Source organism: Acipenser ruthenus, chromosome 10 (genome assembly GCF_902713425.1).
Source record: "Acipenser ruthenus chromosome 10, fAciRut3.2 maternal haplotype, whole genome shotgun sequence".
Lineage (NCBI taxonomy): Eukaryota > Metazoa > Chordata > Actinopteri > Acipenseriformes > Acipenseridae > Acipenser > Acipenser ruthenus.
In genome coordinates, this window is record NC_081198.1 from 12822892 (window position 1) to 12839690 (window position 16799).

The following is a 16799-nucleotide window of genomic DNA, read 5'->3' on the forward strand; positions in this document are numbered from 1 at the left end:
TATGAATAAATAGGCATTGCTCTAAATACTGCAGCACCACTTTAAACCAGTAAACCCACTCTAGTGTCAACCTGTTTCCAATTTATTTTATTTGTGTTCAGCTTTGAAAATAAGTTGTTAAAAAATCATGCAATGCCATGCTTCTCATATTTCTATATAACAACATCTGTGGCACCTTTGGCCATAGCTGTATATTGAGATATGCATATTCATATCAAATAGGATTGTATTGTTTCTTGTAGGTATAGTTATTTCAATAAGTATTTTAGTAACTACAAATACATTGCAAGAAATATGTAGTGTTTTCTAATCCAATTTTGATATGAGATGAGTAGCATTGTGTGACAGGCAGGATTTTTCAATCTAGCTGTATTATTATTTCTTTTAGTTTAAAATAAGCTTTTTGTATAGTAAGGTGTACTGAATAAGAAACAGATTTGAGATGTATTATTATTGTATGTATTGTATTTGAATGGATTGTGGAGGTATTTGCAAACAGAGGGAATACAGTAACAAAAACATTTATTTAACAATTAATTGTATTTTAATGTAACTATGTGGTTCTGTCTTTCTGTGCCATTTGTCATTCAAACAAAAGTTTTAAACATATTAGAAAAATAACTAGAGCTTGCTGACGCTCCAGTGCCGTTTATACTGTTTTATGCGCTGAAAAGGAAATGTGTGCTAACATTACAGGATCCTTTTTCTCAACTAAAAGTAAAATATCATGAACTGTGACAAAGAAATACATTTTTGATGGTTACAGGAAAGCATATGCATATAAGCTATATACAAATATCATCATTTTTTTAAAACCAAAAAACGTACACTGCCCGTAACCTAACCTCTCACTACCGTCCAGAACTTATTTAGTAGTCATAACGTGACATTGTAAACAGCAGGTGTATGCCACTGATGTAGATTACGGCCATCTTTTATGCATATGGGCTTTTGCCCGAAATGTCCTGAAAATATGCCTTCAATGTTGCATATATACAGTATATATATACACACACACACATATGTATATATATATATATATATATATATGTATTTTTTATACACACACATAGCACAGCAAAACAAGAAAAAGAAAGCAGTTCATTTTAGATTACTGATGATGAATTGAGTTTTGACAAAGAATCTGTATTAATGTTACAAAATGATCCTTTATTTACTATGTGTAACCCATTTGTTTTCTAACTCAATTATTTAGATTTTCATTTTTGGTTTAAATACACTTTCAGATCTATAAACCTGTTGTTTTTGTTTTTAAAAATGGAAACTGAATTTTGCAAGTCTGTCTGGTGATATTGGATCCAAGAACCTTTACAGAAGCAGCTGCATTATCTCACAAATGTTATAATGAAGTAAAAAATTTCGCTTAATTTAGCAATTTAAATATGGACCACCAATAGAGTTTAGACCGGCATCTCATAATTTCATTTTACTAAATCTTTGGAGGCATATTTTGTGTGTTACGTACATATTTAATGAATTCTAAATGAAAATAAAAAGTACAAAACTGTTTATTTTTTGGTATTATTGCTTATTATTTAAATTTGTTTACTATTTAATTTTTCAATTTTAATTGAACAATGTGGCTAGTTTTCAAATAAAATTGACAGAAAATGAAGATTCATTATACCCCCATCTGCTTTCCACTTAATTTCCTGAATTAACCTCTTAACATCACGTTGTGGGTAAACCCACTGCAAACAATACAGCTTTGCCTCTGAGCCCAGTCGTATACTGCGGGTAACAGCGTGACACAGTAGCTCAGCTCTCAATAGCTTTTTATTAATGCTGCTAGATAATGTTCTGTTTACAAACCAAGATTCCCTTTTAGATTCAACAGTTGCCAGTACACTAAACTTTTAGCATTGCCATTGTCAGCTATAATTCTGATGTCCTTTATATGCTTTTACAAACGGGATTCCAATAATGAAAACAGAGACGATATACCACAATATGTTACAAACCGTACTGGATATAGGCTATATCATTTACTTGGACATGCGTTCAACCCCTAAGCTTTACATGTATTCCCACCAGCAGGTTACATTGTTTTGCAGAATATTGTGGGTAAAGTTCCTTCCATTACCCATATCCCATGATAGTGTGGTGCTGTGAAGTTCAAACACAATCAGATATCCTTTTTATTATTTATTATATGTATATTGCAGTATTTTTAATAAAAGCGGTAGTCTCAGACTTTCAGTAAATGGGGTAGGCACCAGCACTCAGTAAATGGTACACAAGCCCATGAAGTGCTACAGAAAACGGGATACATCCCCTTCTTAGAAACAAACTGCCTGCAATCTATGCCAGAAAGATGAAGATCCTGCGATTTGTGATATTTTTGTATAATGTATATGTAAAAAAAAATTAGCATTTGTCACATTTGAACAATTATCTCACTGCATACCCATGAAGCATATTTAAGCGGGTGTTTGGGCACACAAAGATGATGAATTGGAAGGAGTTTAATCAATAATATAATTTCCTATTGTGGCGTGGTTTATTTCTGCAATTTATAAATTGATACATTACACCATCCTGAAATGTAAATACAGTTTACTCAAAATGGCCTTAGCAAAGCAACTTACACAGAAAACGTGACAAAGGGCAAATTTAAGATGATATTTAATCGTGTCAACCAATAGTAGATGGACATATACGCAAAATAGGAATAATTCCGGGTGTATTTATTATATTGTAGCTGTAAAAGAAAACTACAGAAAAAACGAAATGCAAAAGACAATCTAAATCTAAATGAAATGTCTTCCCCTCCTCTTCTCATTCCAGTGAATATTACTTGTTGAAAGATCCAAGTTTGACTCCCTCAGTTTATACGCCTGTCCAAAAAAGAAAAGAATATCTACTTATATTTGTTCTTTACTGATTCTTAAATGTTATTTGTATTAATGTATCACAGTGGAGAGTACTGTGTTTGAGATCCTTTCTTATCAATATAAGCACTGTCGATTGGACATGGAATTTACACAGTGAATGTACCAGTAAAAAACACATGAAACCTTACCATGAGCAGGTCAAGCCAGTAAATAATATGAATGTTAACCTGACCTATTAAATACATTGGTATTAGCATTTTTACTTTATAACATTTGTATGTACAAAAATAACAAAAACAAAACCAAGACATCCTTGGTCATACATACATTCTGGGACATCTAGTTGACCATTTTCACACGTGACCACCTGTGTTTTATACCATGTATCTTTCACACGATATCTGGATATACAAACAAATGTGTGACTCTTCCCATGTTCCAGATATATTGTTTGTGGGTCCTGAAGCTTCTTTTCTTTTAATTGTTCTTTGTTTATAATGCAAGGTCCTATGAAAAATGTATAGAAACATAATAATAATACAAATGCCATGAACAATAGGGTAATGTGGGGTAAGTCTATTAACTTAGGTTTTATTGAGCTATAGTAGTCAGTTTTAATAGTACACATACCAGTATATACTAACAAAGCACCAAACTGGTTGAAAATGCTATCCATAGGCAGATTTTTAATTAAAAAGAAATTCACATGTACTGAAACATTTGAAAAGTCTTTAGTACTAAACATTTCCTCTGCACCCACTCCCACCATGTTTGGCAAGCAGGGGCATTTGCCTACTTCATTCCAATACGTTTCACTATTTAATGCAAGTAACTACATGTAAGCTACTACTGTGGAAGTAAAACTGACGAGTGGGCCTTGAGACGCACACAACACTTATTAAATTAATCTCTGAACAGAAATCATGCTTCCACTGCCTCTCTATGGGTTACAGAAACTGCTTTTCTCCTGTTGAAAAACTGATGCAGACCAAAACTAATATTACTACAGCCTTAAAACCTAATAATACTACAGTGAAAGTTCAACCACACAAATACAGCATACTGTCGGCGCCGCTTTATCATGACGCCTCAGGAGAATAAGCAGCTGTCACAGCCTAATCACGTACTCACTGCACTGTGCTACGCGACCTGTATTGCTCTGAAAATCGATCTCCTTTCATCATTTGAAAGTACTGTATCTCAATTAAACGAAATTATGTCCCAATTAAATGTCATAAATAGCATTGGGAAGAACCGTCTCTCAGAGTTGTATCTAATTTATGCAGTGCCGACTGTACTTACTTGTATCAATTAAATGCAGGAGTATTAAAACAGTAAAGTTTTACAGTACCGGTGTAGTGTTATTTTCAGGTACACAGCGCACTTGGCTTGCTCGTGCATGCCTAAACAACTACTAAACAACTTCCGCTAAGAAAGCAGGGAAGTGCCCATTCAAATCTGGTACGTTATGCTGTTTTCAGTCTTTTACACCTTTTAACTTGAAATTTTCAGATTTTTCCACCATTAGGAAAATAGTATGTGAATATTTATCATATGCAATACATTGGATCTTGTAAATTTTTTTCTGCAACTTACGTGGACTTCACATTTTGTCTTGTTTGTCGTGAATTGTTTAAGTTTGCAAAAAAAAAACAATGTATAATTCATGGTAAATGTACCTCTGTTTGACAATAGGAAAACACATCACATCGCAATAGGTTTTACCTGTACCACTTTCAATGTGACAGCGTACCACTTTCTAACATTACACGGGTCAAGTTTTGGTACACGTGCCACATTGTGGCGATGTACCACTTTATAACACTACACTGGTACCGATGTTCAGAATCAATTTGGAGAGCAGAGTCGTTCATTCAGCTGTGAACTTCTATTATCTGACATGTCTAACATTTGTGTGCAGTCCCCTTGCCTAGCATTATCTTAAAATGATGTTCAGACTGAGACAGGTAATACCATCAGCTCCTTGCAGATTGTATGGTGTTGCTTTGGTTTTTCAATACAGATAGGTAGAGACTAAGTAGAAGGTTTTTTTTTGTTTGTTTTTTTTCGGGAAATTTAAGCTTGTGGACAAGCAAACAGAAAAGCAGTCATTCTCGTGGGCAGATTAGAGAGGACTCACTGTGCACATGCGAATTGAGGACAGGATATACACATTTCAAGGGGACACTGAGGTAGATACGACACTGGGAAATTAAGCAAACACTTTTTTGTAAAAAAACAAAACAAAAAAATTTGATGATCATAACGAATACTAACCAAATGACTCGCAGTTAAAGTAGCAAGATTTTTTTAATGATGTTTCTGACAGGCTTACTAATAATATGACACATCATATTTCTGGTTGAGTCCGCTGTGTAAGCAGGGTATTTCTGTTTCTTCATGCGACTGTCACTGTCAATAGTGATTCTAGTGCGTTTTATAAAATATAAATTGAAAGGATTTATATGTTTAGCCCTTTTTATTTATACGATACGATAAGACTAACATCTTCATTAGTATCACATGAAAATGCAGTTTCAAAGATAATATTAGCAATACTGAAATGATGAGTAGATTCTGTTGCTTTGCACATGCCCTTGTTTGCCCCCCCCCCCCCCCCCCCCCAATCCCACCTATGGTACCACGTTCATTCCTACTGTATATTTAGGAGAACATATGAACATATTGTATATAATGGGATGACCACCATTTCCCTGGAGGCATTTTTTTTCTTCAAAATATATCTAAGCTCCTTGGTTCTTGAGACACCTGATTGTTGAAGTTTTTTTTTTCCTTTTGTGAAAATCTTTCTCATTTGTAGTTAAAATCAAACCTGCTTTCTGTCTGACAGATTGATACAATGGGTTTCTAAAATACAATTACTATATATCATTACATTAGTTTAAATACTAGAAAAAACTAGAGTACAAATAGAGCTATGTTAATAATGCTGGGCTACTTACCTATGCATGTGGGCGCGTCTGACCACTTTCCAGATTGACACCTGACAGTCGAGTCTCCTTCCAGTACATAGTACCTTTGACATTCATAGGTAACTAATTTACTACCTTCATTTCCTTCAATAATTACCCCATCTTCAACAGTAGGCGGAGGTCCACATGCCCCATCTGTAATGTATCATTTAAAGTTATTTCCTTATTAGATTCAAAACATATCTAGAATAACTGACACTGGACACTGCTCTCTTCGGATGGACTGGGATGACGGGGTCAGCACTGTGAAAATAGATACATCTGTACAAGCTGTAGAGTTATGCAGCATTGGCATTTTAAAAAACCTTTACAAACCTCTTTTGAGCCTTGCTTGGTGGTCACTGGCTCTTAAAGTTGTCTGTTGCTACATAGTTTTAAAACTTTCTCTATGAATACAAAAGACAATTTTCTAAAAAAAAAAAAAAAAATTCTAAAAGAGAGATTTAATGTGCTTGTGATTTTAAACTGCACTGAAGAAGCAGATAAAATAGTTGTTGCCTTCAAACCCAGTTCTAAAGGTGCTACTAGTGTAAACAGTTAGCAATAACCCATGATAGGGTGTATGGTAAGACATCCATATGATCGGGGGCAGTGTGATACAGGAGGCAAAATGAACACTGATAAGGAATTGTAAAGAACTGTAACTGAAGTGAAAAGAAAATAAACAAACAATTGTGGAAGTGTGTAGCCTCACAAATATTATGTATTTCCCTAGGGTACATGTTTCACCTTTAATACGTGTAAGTGGTCTGTTCCCTTTGGATGATACACTTTTGATGTAAAGCACAAATTGGGATTCAAAAGAAACTCTGCCAGACTAAACCATTAGGTTGCATCAGCACTTACTGTGTTAAAGCTTAGCTTGTAGCAAACATTTTTGTTTGCCTTCCTTGAATAAGCAGATGTCTGCCTTATGCAGAGACTGGTCAATTCAGATTTTACTGTAGTTGCTTTATACATGGGTTACCTTACAGTATATTGAGTGAATAATGTGGAGATTGGTTTGGAGTTGCATTTGTGTGACAATAGGAAGCATAAACAATTAAGCAATATAAATAACAAAATACAAATTCACTCACCATTACGTTGACATTGTGGTGTTTCAGTCCAGTGTCCATTTTCACAGGTTATTTTACGTTGTCCTTTTAATTCATACGGAGGATAGCACCCAAGTTCCACAGTTTCATTCGGATCATATGTGCTCTTTTCTGGTAGACTATAACCATGATGTATTTTTAGAGGTTCACAGCGTCTAAAAATAGCCACTATAAAAAAAGATACCGTACATTTATAATGGTCAAATATGTGTAATGGATCTGTTTTCCAAACTAAAATATGTAAACATGCTTTTAAATTGCTTAAAAGATTATTTCTAAAATAGTTTAATGCATCTATAAAGGTTATGCTTACTTTCAGTTGAGGCATTGCAGTTCCCTTTTCACATCTGTATAATAAACCCACCTCCACTTTGCTGTGGCATCTAACAAGACTACAACGTTTTAAGAAGATCAGATATGACCCCTCATGACCAAATTAAGGCAGTGTTTTTTTGTTTGTTTTTTAAACTACTTATTTAGGTAGGTTATTCCTGATTAATACCTTTACTTTTAACAAAACAACACCCCCAAAAAATGAAAAAACATGATGGGCCCTATTTAGCAACGTTTGCAAATCCCCAAGGCAATTGCAAAACACTTTCGCGGGCAGTTATCGCACCAGAATCAGGTGCACGTGTGGGCAAACAGACTTTGCCCACCTATGTGATTTAGCAACCGTGTTTTAGTGTCCACTTGGCAAGTTAGCGTTAGCACTGGACATGGGCTGAACTTTATGGGAGTGCTGCTCAACCTCACGACCCCTGCCGACCAGAGGTATAACCGTACCTTTAAATGTGCTCGTACTGTAATTGAGTGAACATTTGGAATTGACAAAATGTGATTCTGATGTTTGGATGTCTCTGGGGGAACACTACAGTGCACTCCTCAGAAGGTTAGCAATATCATCCTCGCTTGTTGTGTTTTACATAACATAGCTCTCCGTAATGGATGTTGAACTTACAGAGGAAAGATGACAGGGTTTGAGGGGAGCAGATACAGAACTTGAAGCCCCAGTGTTGGAGGCTGGAAATGCTGCAAGTGCCAGACAGGTCAGACAAAGCCTTATAGACAGGAGTTCTATAACTGGTCCGCAGGTATGCATGCGGACCATTAAATAAATGCGCTCACTCAGCAAGTGAAACAGAAAAAAATATTTATGTAACTTAATTTTGATTTTAGATTACTTTTTTATTTTGTAAGTATTCATTCTCCCCCTCCAGGCTGCTAATAAATGTGTAGTCTTGCTTGAAGGGCTTGGTCATCCTCTCACTCTGGCTACTGGACATTTAACATTTTTGGTGAATGTTGAATCTTTATTGGTTGTAACCTTACTCCCCCACTGAGCTTTGATTGGCTAGGTGCATGATTCACTATTTGATGTGCGTTAGCCCATGCATGAGACTCGACTTGTAAATCACGATTTCGTGTGCTTTCACAGAGGTTCACGAACCCTGTCATTTCTACCCGAGCTATAGCGGCTGCGCACATATTTGCTAAATAAAAGATGGAGATGGAATTAATCATTCCATCATACGATAAAACAAGGTACTAGCAAGGACAACCATTTATGTCACATAAAATAAAATAAACTGTAGCTGTACCAATTTGAACATCTCGATGTGAATCTATTTATATTTAAGACCAACTTTGTTTGTCAAGCCAAAAACTTTGGGGTCTGCTTCCAGACTGTGACGGGGTACACCCCGCCCCTGTGCGGATTTTGTATTTGTGCTATTATTATTTAAATGTGTGTTATTTCCACCTCTGTTTTAGCTTGCCAGGGAAGGTTGAATTGCCTTCTCTGCCAAATCACTTCACATGCAGAATGTGCTGGAGCCCGATTGAATGATTAACAAGCAATCAAGCTCAGGAAGAGCTGTATAAAAGCACGCATCAAGCAGCTTATCAGGGTTGGGTGTTCAGGGAGAAAGAACGGGAGAGAGATGTGAGTGAAAGATAAACAAAAGTGTTTAGCTTGTGTTACAGGCCATTTTATTTCTTCACAACTTAATTTACTTTGCTAGATAACATAATCACTGCCAGATGGATGGTTTTATTGTTTCTAACCCTGGTCTATTTCAGGTTCCTGCTAAGAAATAAAAAATAATAATAATAATAATAATTGTTCTGTTTACAGGCCCGGCCCCAAACCATTTCAATTGTTACACATTAATACTTAATTTTTTTGCAGTTAGTGTAACTAGCTATTAAACACTGTCATATGAGTTAAATTCTGTAATACACTGGATCACGCAATATAGGTGTTGAAAATAAAGTAGATAATTTTATTGCACCACTAAACAGATTGTTGCGGAGTAGTGGTTAGGGCTCTGGACTCTTGACCGGAGGGGTGTGGGTTCAATCCCCAGTGGGGGACACTGCTGTTGTACCCTTGAGCAAGGTACTTTACCTAGATTGCTCCAGTAAAAACCCAACTGTATAAAGGGGTAACTGTATGTAAAAATAATGTGATATCTTGTAACAATTGTAAGTCGTCCTAGTTAAGGGCGTCTGCTAAGAAATAAATAATATCAAAACATGTAGGTTAAGTGAAAGCTATAAGTGGCCTGAGATGACTGGAAACATAATTTTTTTTTCTTAAAACCTGTATTTACAGCCACCTAAAAAAGTGAACCAGACTGCCAGAACAATTGTTCCTTTTTCAATACACATCAATGAAAGAAGCAATAAGAATAAGTAGCTTCAAATATTCAGTCCCTTAAAGGACTGGTTTACTTCACTATACCTTTTAAGCATTTTGGAGGTTGAGCCCAACTTCCATTTTGACAGGTAATTTTTTCGGACCCTTCAAGACGTGTGTTGTTTGTACATATGTATGTAACGGTATCCTTTTCATAGTATTTTTCTTCTTCATTAGTTATCACAGCATATTGTACGTATGGTGGAGTACCACAAGGCGTTTCATTTACTGTTAAAAGATGAAATGCAAAATAAAAACCTAAGTATACAATATCCAAGGATAACTACAGGAGTCAGGTATATGAAGGGAGATTAGAAGGGGCTGTGAAAGTCATCTGAGCTTGATAAAGACTGTTTCTACCAGGAATGAGATTCTCCATTGTGGGTCTGTGAATACTGCTTCAGCCTCCTTGGGCAGGATTTTCAGAAGGTTGTAAATGATAACTCAAATGTTAATCAAGAAATCGGTATTTAGCATTCATTTTGGCATTTTCAAGCGGTCGTTATGCCTATTTCATTATTAAATAATCGTCCTAATGTTGTTTCTGAAATTATGTTGATTTACGAAATAACGTTAATATCTTAACGAGCAGTGCTTCTTGCGATTATTTCTTTTGTTTGCGTGGGAATTTCAAAGCAAATCTGTGTTAATTGTCATAATTTATCAGATGTTAATTTGCACTTGGAAAAGAGGGTTTTAATTAAAGAAACAGTAAATAACTCATCTTAAAACAAAAAGGTAAGATCGTGGCTGACAATACAGAGAGTATACAGGACCAGCAAATCAGGTTTTTATTAACCCTAAGCCAACAATTAACAATGTTTGATAACAGTTAATAAACTAAAAAAAAGGCCCTTAAAATATAGCGTGACCGAAAATAAATTCCAACCAATATACACAGGTGGCTTACAGTATATTTTTTCTTACATCTTATATTTTTTCTTATTACAAAATGCACATTATAGTAAGCTGTCACAAAATATCCACCCGAAGAGGGTAAATTAGTGGGTTTTAATTTTTAATTAATTAATTAATTAATTAATTAATTAATTAATTAATTAATTAATTAATTAATTTGTTTAATCTGTGCCATCTGATTTTTACCCACACACCAGATAATCGTAAATCAGCATTCTATATGTGAAGTGTTCTAAATAAATGTACATTCTGTATGACAAAATGCACAATTTTAAATGAAGTTTACAAATTATACACAACATAGATATTCCCATTATTTTTTGGCTGTTGCTCGCTGGTGGGAGAGCCACCTCCCTGTACGCTAGTAGTTTCCATAACAGTGAATTATGCTTCCATTCATTTTTCTTGATCTCGTTAACATGCATTTTGATTAACAAGTTCCCCTTATCTATTCATTGAGACAGGAAGTGATGTAGGTGACCTGTGACAATGAAGCTTTTTAATGAGAAAGTGTTCATTAATGACCTGATCGACTCAATTTCAAAGCGTTAACAGATTGATTTAATTAACACATTTTGTTTGAAAAATCACTTGCTACTAAAGCTCTCGTTACAATACCATGAGTTCCATACAATAACACTGGTTTTTGAAAATCCTGCCACTTGTTTCTTAATGTCATGTTTCTGTTCTACCATACACTTGGCTGTATGTTGCTGGGGTGATACTTTGCTTATTAATGTGAAAGAAAACCTGATGAAAGCACAAAAAATTGTGAATATGGACAGTAATATTTACTTACAAATGCACTTTGGTAACTTCCATGTTCCATTAACACATATTGCAGAGCTTCCATTTTCAGGTTTATATGCAGCATGACAACCATATTCCACAATGTCATTGTTGTTGTACACTTCCTTTTCTTTAGTTTTTTTACTTGCATTCTCAATATTTGGTGGAGGGAGACAAGAGCCTTTATCTAATGAGAAATGTAGTTATTATAATATATGGTTAATTATAATTATATACAGCCTACTGCTAAATAGGTAGAATTTTATTATTGTACATTGCACTGTATTACAAACAAATAACATACACCAAAACCAATGTGATTAGCTTTTTTATATTTTATTTTTTATAAGTTACTAAGCTTAAAAAAACAAGCCCATAGTATATACTGCTGAGATACTGTATGCAGTTCCAGTGACAAGAGAGTCACTCTTGTGCGTTTATCAATAAATGCCCTTGATGGGAAAGTCAGCTTTATTATGTACAGCACAGTGTACCTGCGTTATTATGTAGAGCACAGTGTACATGCTTTATTATGTACAGCAGAGTGTACATGACTTTTGTACCGCACAGTGTACATGACTTAAACATACAGTTACTATTATGTATAACACACTAAGGCAATATGACTTTTACTGTGAATATTCTGAAGGCATATTCATGCTGTGGCGTACCTACTAAGATTACATTTTATATTTCTGATATTCATTAATGATATGCGAATGCTGTGTTTATTTTCTGACAGATGATGGTTGCACTGGCTTGCACTGTGAAGATGTTACCCCAAACAGCTAGCCACCACACATTATTTTCATTACTTAACAGCTAAGGAAGCTCAGAATAAAATGATTATTTTATGGTAATATTGTGAGAAACTTGAATCTTAAATGTAGACTTGATCTTGTGCCAGGTCTACCAAATATAATATCTTTACCTAAATTAATCTATTTATATATTTAAAGAAATAAGGTGTATTATGCATTCTAAGGAACATAACTTATGAACTGAATCTACTTACCAATGCATTTGGCATCACCCGACCAACTGCCATTAACACATTGTATCACTTTCCACCAAGTACCACCTATTAGAGGTTTATGCTCAGGTCCACAGGCATAATAAAGCAATGTTCCTATTTTATAATATTCTTCATTTGGATAAAAATATCCATCACTTATAATAGGTGCTTGGCATTTTTCTTCTAAAATAATAACAGAGAGAAAGGACTAAAAGTTTTTGTGATATAATACGTACTGTTTGATAGCACTTCTATCTGAATGGAAACGTGTCACATTGTTCAGCCATACTCACAAAATATTTACCAAGTGCTTAACAAGCAAATGAAGATAACTAGATAAATAAATATATAACTAATTTAAGAGGTCCTACATGCACCTTGCAAGTTCTACAGCATTAGTAGTTTTTCTTAGTTCTGATAAAAAATGTTTCAATGATACCTTGTGACAGGGTAGCAGCACGGCCCGGATGTTACCGGCAGGGAGACAGACTTAGAACACAGAAGGTGCAGTTTCAAGAGCTAATGCGCACTTTATTTTCATACACAGAACGGACATGAACAAAAACACATTAACAAAATAAAAGGCACAAGGGCCAAAACAAAAGGTCTACAAAACTCACAGCAAGACAGCACTGAACACAAAACACATACCTTCACCTCTATCACCAACATTAATTCTATCCTTTCTCCCTAATACCCATGAACACCTATTTTATACACCTGTGGCTGGAGCCTAATTAATAACTTAATCATTTATTCAATTGTCGGCTCCAGCCACATTCCCATGTGTTTTGACAGCGACAAATTTAACCCCCTCCTTGCCAACCCAATATTCCCCACACCAACACATACACATGTGCACCAGCAGGGCTTTCAGCCTGCCACATACCTTTACAGTGTGGCTCTGGAATCCAACCATTTGCTGTGCATTCTGTGTTTCCATCTTGCTCATAACCCTTATCACATGTGTAAGGAAGCAGATCCCCTTTTGTGTATGATTGTGATGTCTTAGTAGCTCTTTCGGTACATCATCATACTTTACCTGCTCAAGCTTATTTATTATCAGAACTTGATTTCGGTATATTATTAATCTAGTTGTGCAACATAAAACCTTACCTTTGCACTCAAGAGTAATCGACCACTCTCCTGTTTCAGTGCATGTCGCTCTTTCACGGTCTTTCTTATTTTCAGTTTGATATCCGTTATTGCAGTGTAAGGTCACTGCTTCATTCATTTTGAATTCGCGTTTGTAAGAATCGATGCCTCCATTTAGTATGTTATGGTGTATTACACATGTTATTGCTGTGGAAAAATAAGTGTTTTGAGAATGATTTGATTAATTAGTCACAATATGAGCATTGAACACTATATAAGAATGCTTTCAACATGATTACAGCTAATGAAATATTTCCATTAATTACATAAAATGTGCCTGCTGTCGCAAGTGACGCTGAATCAGCTAGGCTGGTCAGTAAAACATTGACACCTTTTGTATGGAGGATCTCAGTAGCTAAGGCTCATGGTTCATCAATTGATTCAGATTCAACTGATGATGTGAGGCACAACAGTAATTGGATACCAGAAAATATGAATAACAGTGAGTTTTGGCCTCCCTCTGTATTCTGGATGGGGCGTACCTTGCAAAGTGACTTTGTGTGAGCAAAAGAAAATGTATAGCAACAATGTGTACAGATCCAGAACTATTGTACAGGGTGCAGAATTAACCCTGACACATAAATTAAAACATAATCCTCTTGTTATGTGTGCATGTAATATGTGCCAAAGCAAGTCATCAGTAACTGGGCCCAAACTTTGTCCGGCCTGCAGTCATTTGGCTAAACACTGTAGAATCTTGTTTGAATGCAATGATTCTACAGGAATTTCTTTCTCTCATTTAAATGTAGACCCAAAAGATATTAAGAGGATTGAATGCATGAATTGTGAAGGAGGTCACTTAGTGAAATGGGCACATCTAGGTAAATTGGAATGTGTAGAAGGTGTCCCAGCTAAACGTGTCCAAGTATCTTGTAGGTACGAAGTGAGGAAGATGGCGTCTCACACCTGTGATGCTAAACTTTGGATAAAGGGGCCTGTGGTCGTTTTCGCGGAACCAAACCAGAGCTGAACCCGGCACAGAAGTTGAATCCTGCTGGGAACGTGTGGATATGCTGGATATGTACTAGGCGATTTTAAATATGGAATGTATTATAAAAATGAAGTTTTTTTTTTAAATAGGTCAGTCCACTCTTGTTATGGATTTGACATTTAATTAAATACTTAGTAACGATTTACCACTTGTATATCTTATCTTCAGAAAGCATGACGCTTGATAAAAAGTACCATTCCAGCTACGAAGTGAACGTTAATCTACAGAATTATGTCTCTGAAGACAAGATAAGAAAAAAGACTTTTTATGACCTATAAATTAACTAACAGCCAAAGGTCTTAAGAAAAAAACTGTCTCGGCTGGATTTTGTATGAACAAAGAACAGGGTCAAGCCTAGTTCAGTCATTATAAAAAAATATAAGAGTCGAATGCAGTTATACTGACCTGTATTTGGATTTAAATCTTAAGAGGGATTCACCAAAGAAATATTATAAATTCTAAGAGCAACTGTTAAACTGAGGTAAATTAGTTGAAAGATTATTTTATAATGAAACAGGTTCAGTGCTAATTGACACTGTTTATAGTTCATAATAGTTATTTCATAAGATTAATAATATGTTTTAAGTATTTGCTATAATGAGAAAACATATTATTTAAAAACTGACAAGTATTATTGCTTGTTCATGACTTTGCTGTAGTGATAAGAAGATTAAAACCTGGAGAGGTATTCGATTTAATTAAATGGGAAAATGGTACAAGTTTATTTCTCCTTATATTAAACAACAAGACCTCTAGACATTATGATATCCATTGAATTATAGAATTTAAAAGGTGTTGTGTTATGTTTTTGTGTTAAGTTTGTAATAATATACTATAATGTACCTTGTTATTAATCCACTATACTATTGTCTAATGATTGAAGATGGAGTCCTTATAATGTGGTTCTGTGAAACTGCTGCATTGCAAGGGGTGTCATCTTACATTCCACGCCAGAAAAAAGCTGCAAGTCTTATAGACTTGGAGTGTTAAGGTTTATGGAATTAGTGGTTTAGCACAGATAAGAATATATCTTGAAATAATATGCAAAAATTATGACTTAACAGACATTTATAGGTCATAAATCTAAAAAGTGTTTGCACAGACTCTGGCTTTGGAAGAAGCAAGAGACTGTGGGAAACTGCTTGGAAAAGCACATTCAGAAGTCAGGTACAGGTCAGAGCCAGGTTAGTGTAATTTTTAAGGGATAAATAATTCTAATGAAATAATTCTAGTGAAACTAATTGACTTAAATACTGCATGAGACAATCTTTTGTCAAATACTCTGTTAGACAATGGTATATGGAATTGAAACTGACTCATTAACAAAATGATGAACAACATGAGGTTAAAAGAAACACATACCTTTAATTTAGTAAAACATAATCAATTAGAAGATGATGTCACATATTAAGAACATCTCTCATATATAACACATATAAAATAGTGTTTTGCATGCACATATAACAGTAGTGTTTTTATATTATATTATAAACCAAGATCCTGGGAACTTTGGTTCACTTAACTTTTCAGATAAAGGAGGGGCTCGGAGGAAAGCAAGAAATGAGATCGTAAAGTTTGGAGATAGACAAATGTGAAGTCTTGAATTTATTGAGTACATGACACCTATTAATTCTGAAAAGTTAGTCCGGATCTTTTGAAAACGATTATTTGTAAAAGGGATAAGAGCTGTCTCACTAGATTAATAACTGGATTTAATTGAGGCGTCCCATGTATTCCAATGAGACGAAAAACCTATTTAACTCCAAAGTAATTTCAATGGAGGACCACACTCATCCCAGACAGGGTAAGGTGGTCCATCTTCTGCAAACCAAAACACGGTGGAGCTGATTGAACTCAGTTTAATTTGCCTGGTGAAGACAGTCATATCCTTTTACGATTTATATTAAAGGGTAAGCATTAATCAATTATTATTTTACCTTACATGTATTGCATGTATTGCTATAAGGGACTCACGCTATGTTTTAGAAATAAGATAGTGTTTTGTTGAATGTGCTGAAATAGACCATTGGGTACTTTAGGTGACGTGTTCTTGGCCTGCTTGTCGGCCTTGATTACATATATATGCATGTATTAAAGTGTTAACGTTGATATCTGTTAAGACACTGGACTGCCCAGTGTATCTGTCAGCTGGGGATACGACGTAGCCTGTAGCTACTCTATCCAATATTTAACCGTTAATAAACCGAACGAGTACTAATCATACTCCGATTCGTAAAAAACTTTAAATACATGAGTCTGTCAATTTCTTGAGTACTATATTAGTC

The 16799-nt window shown here is 35.0% G+C and overlaps 1 protein-coding gene across 13 annotated transcripts in view; it reads right to left on the reverse strand.

Annotated features, from left to right (window-relative positions):
- Positions 1-2630: 2630 nt before the first annotated feature.
- The window catches only part of LOC117411132 (complement factor H), a 119695-nt gene continuing 105526 nt past the window's right edge, over positions 2631-16799 (reverse strand). For 11 of the 13 annotated variants that reach the window (XM_059031813.1, XM_059031810.1, XM_059031812.1 and 8 more), the window contains 8 exons: positions 13485-13670; positions 12369-12551; positions 11364-11540; positions 9692-9874; positions 6928-7113; positions 5819-5983; positions 3183-3362; positions 2631-2858 (listed from right to left, as the gene is read on the reverse strand). In XM_059031813.1, coding sequence (XP_058887796.1) covers positions 2851-2858; positions 3183-3362; positions 5819-5983; positions 6928-7113; positions 9692-9874; positions 11364-11540; positions 12369-12551; positions 13485-13670 — 1268 coding nt within the window. In that variant the 3' untranslated portion in view covers positions 2631-2850. The remainder of the gene's footprint in view (positions 2859-3182; positions 3363-5818; positions 5984-6927; positions 7114-9691; positions 9875-11363; positions 11541-12368; positions 12552-13484; positions 13671-16799) is intronic. The other 2 variants (XM_059031804.1, XM_059031803.1) reach the window with 2 other exon arrangements.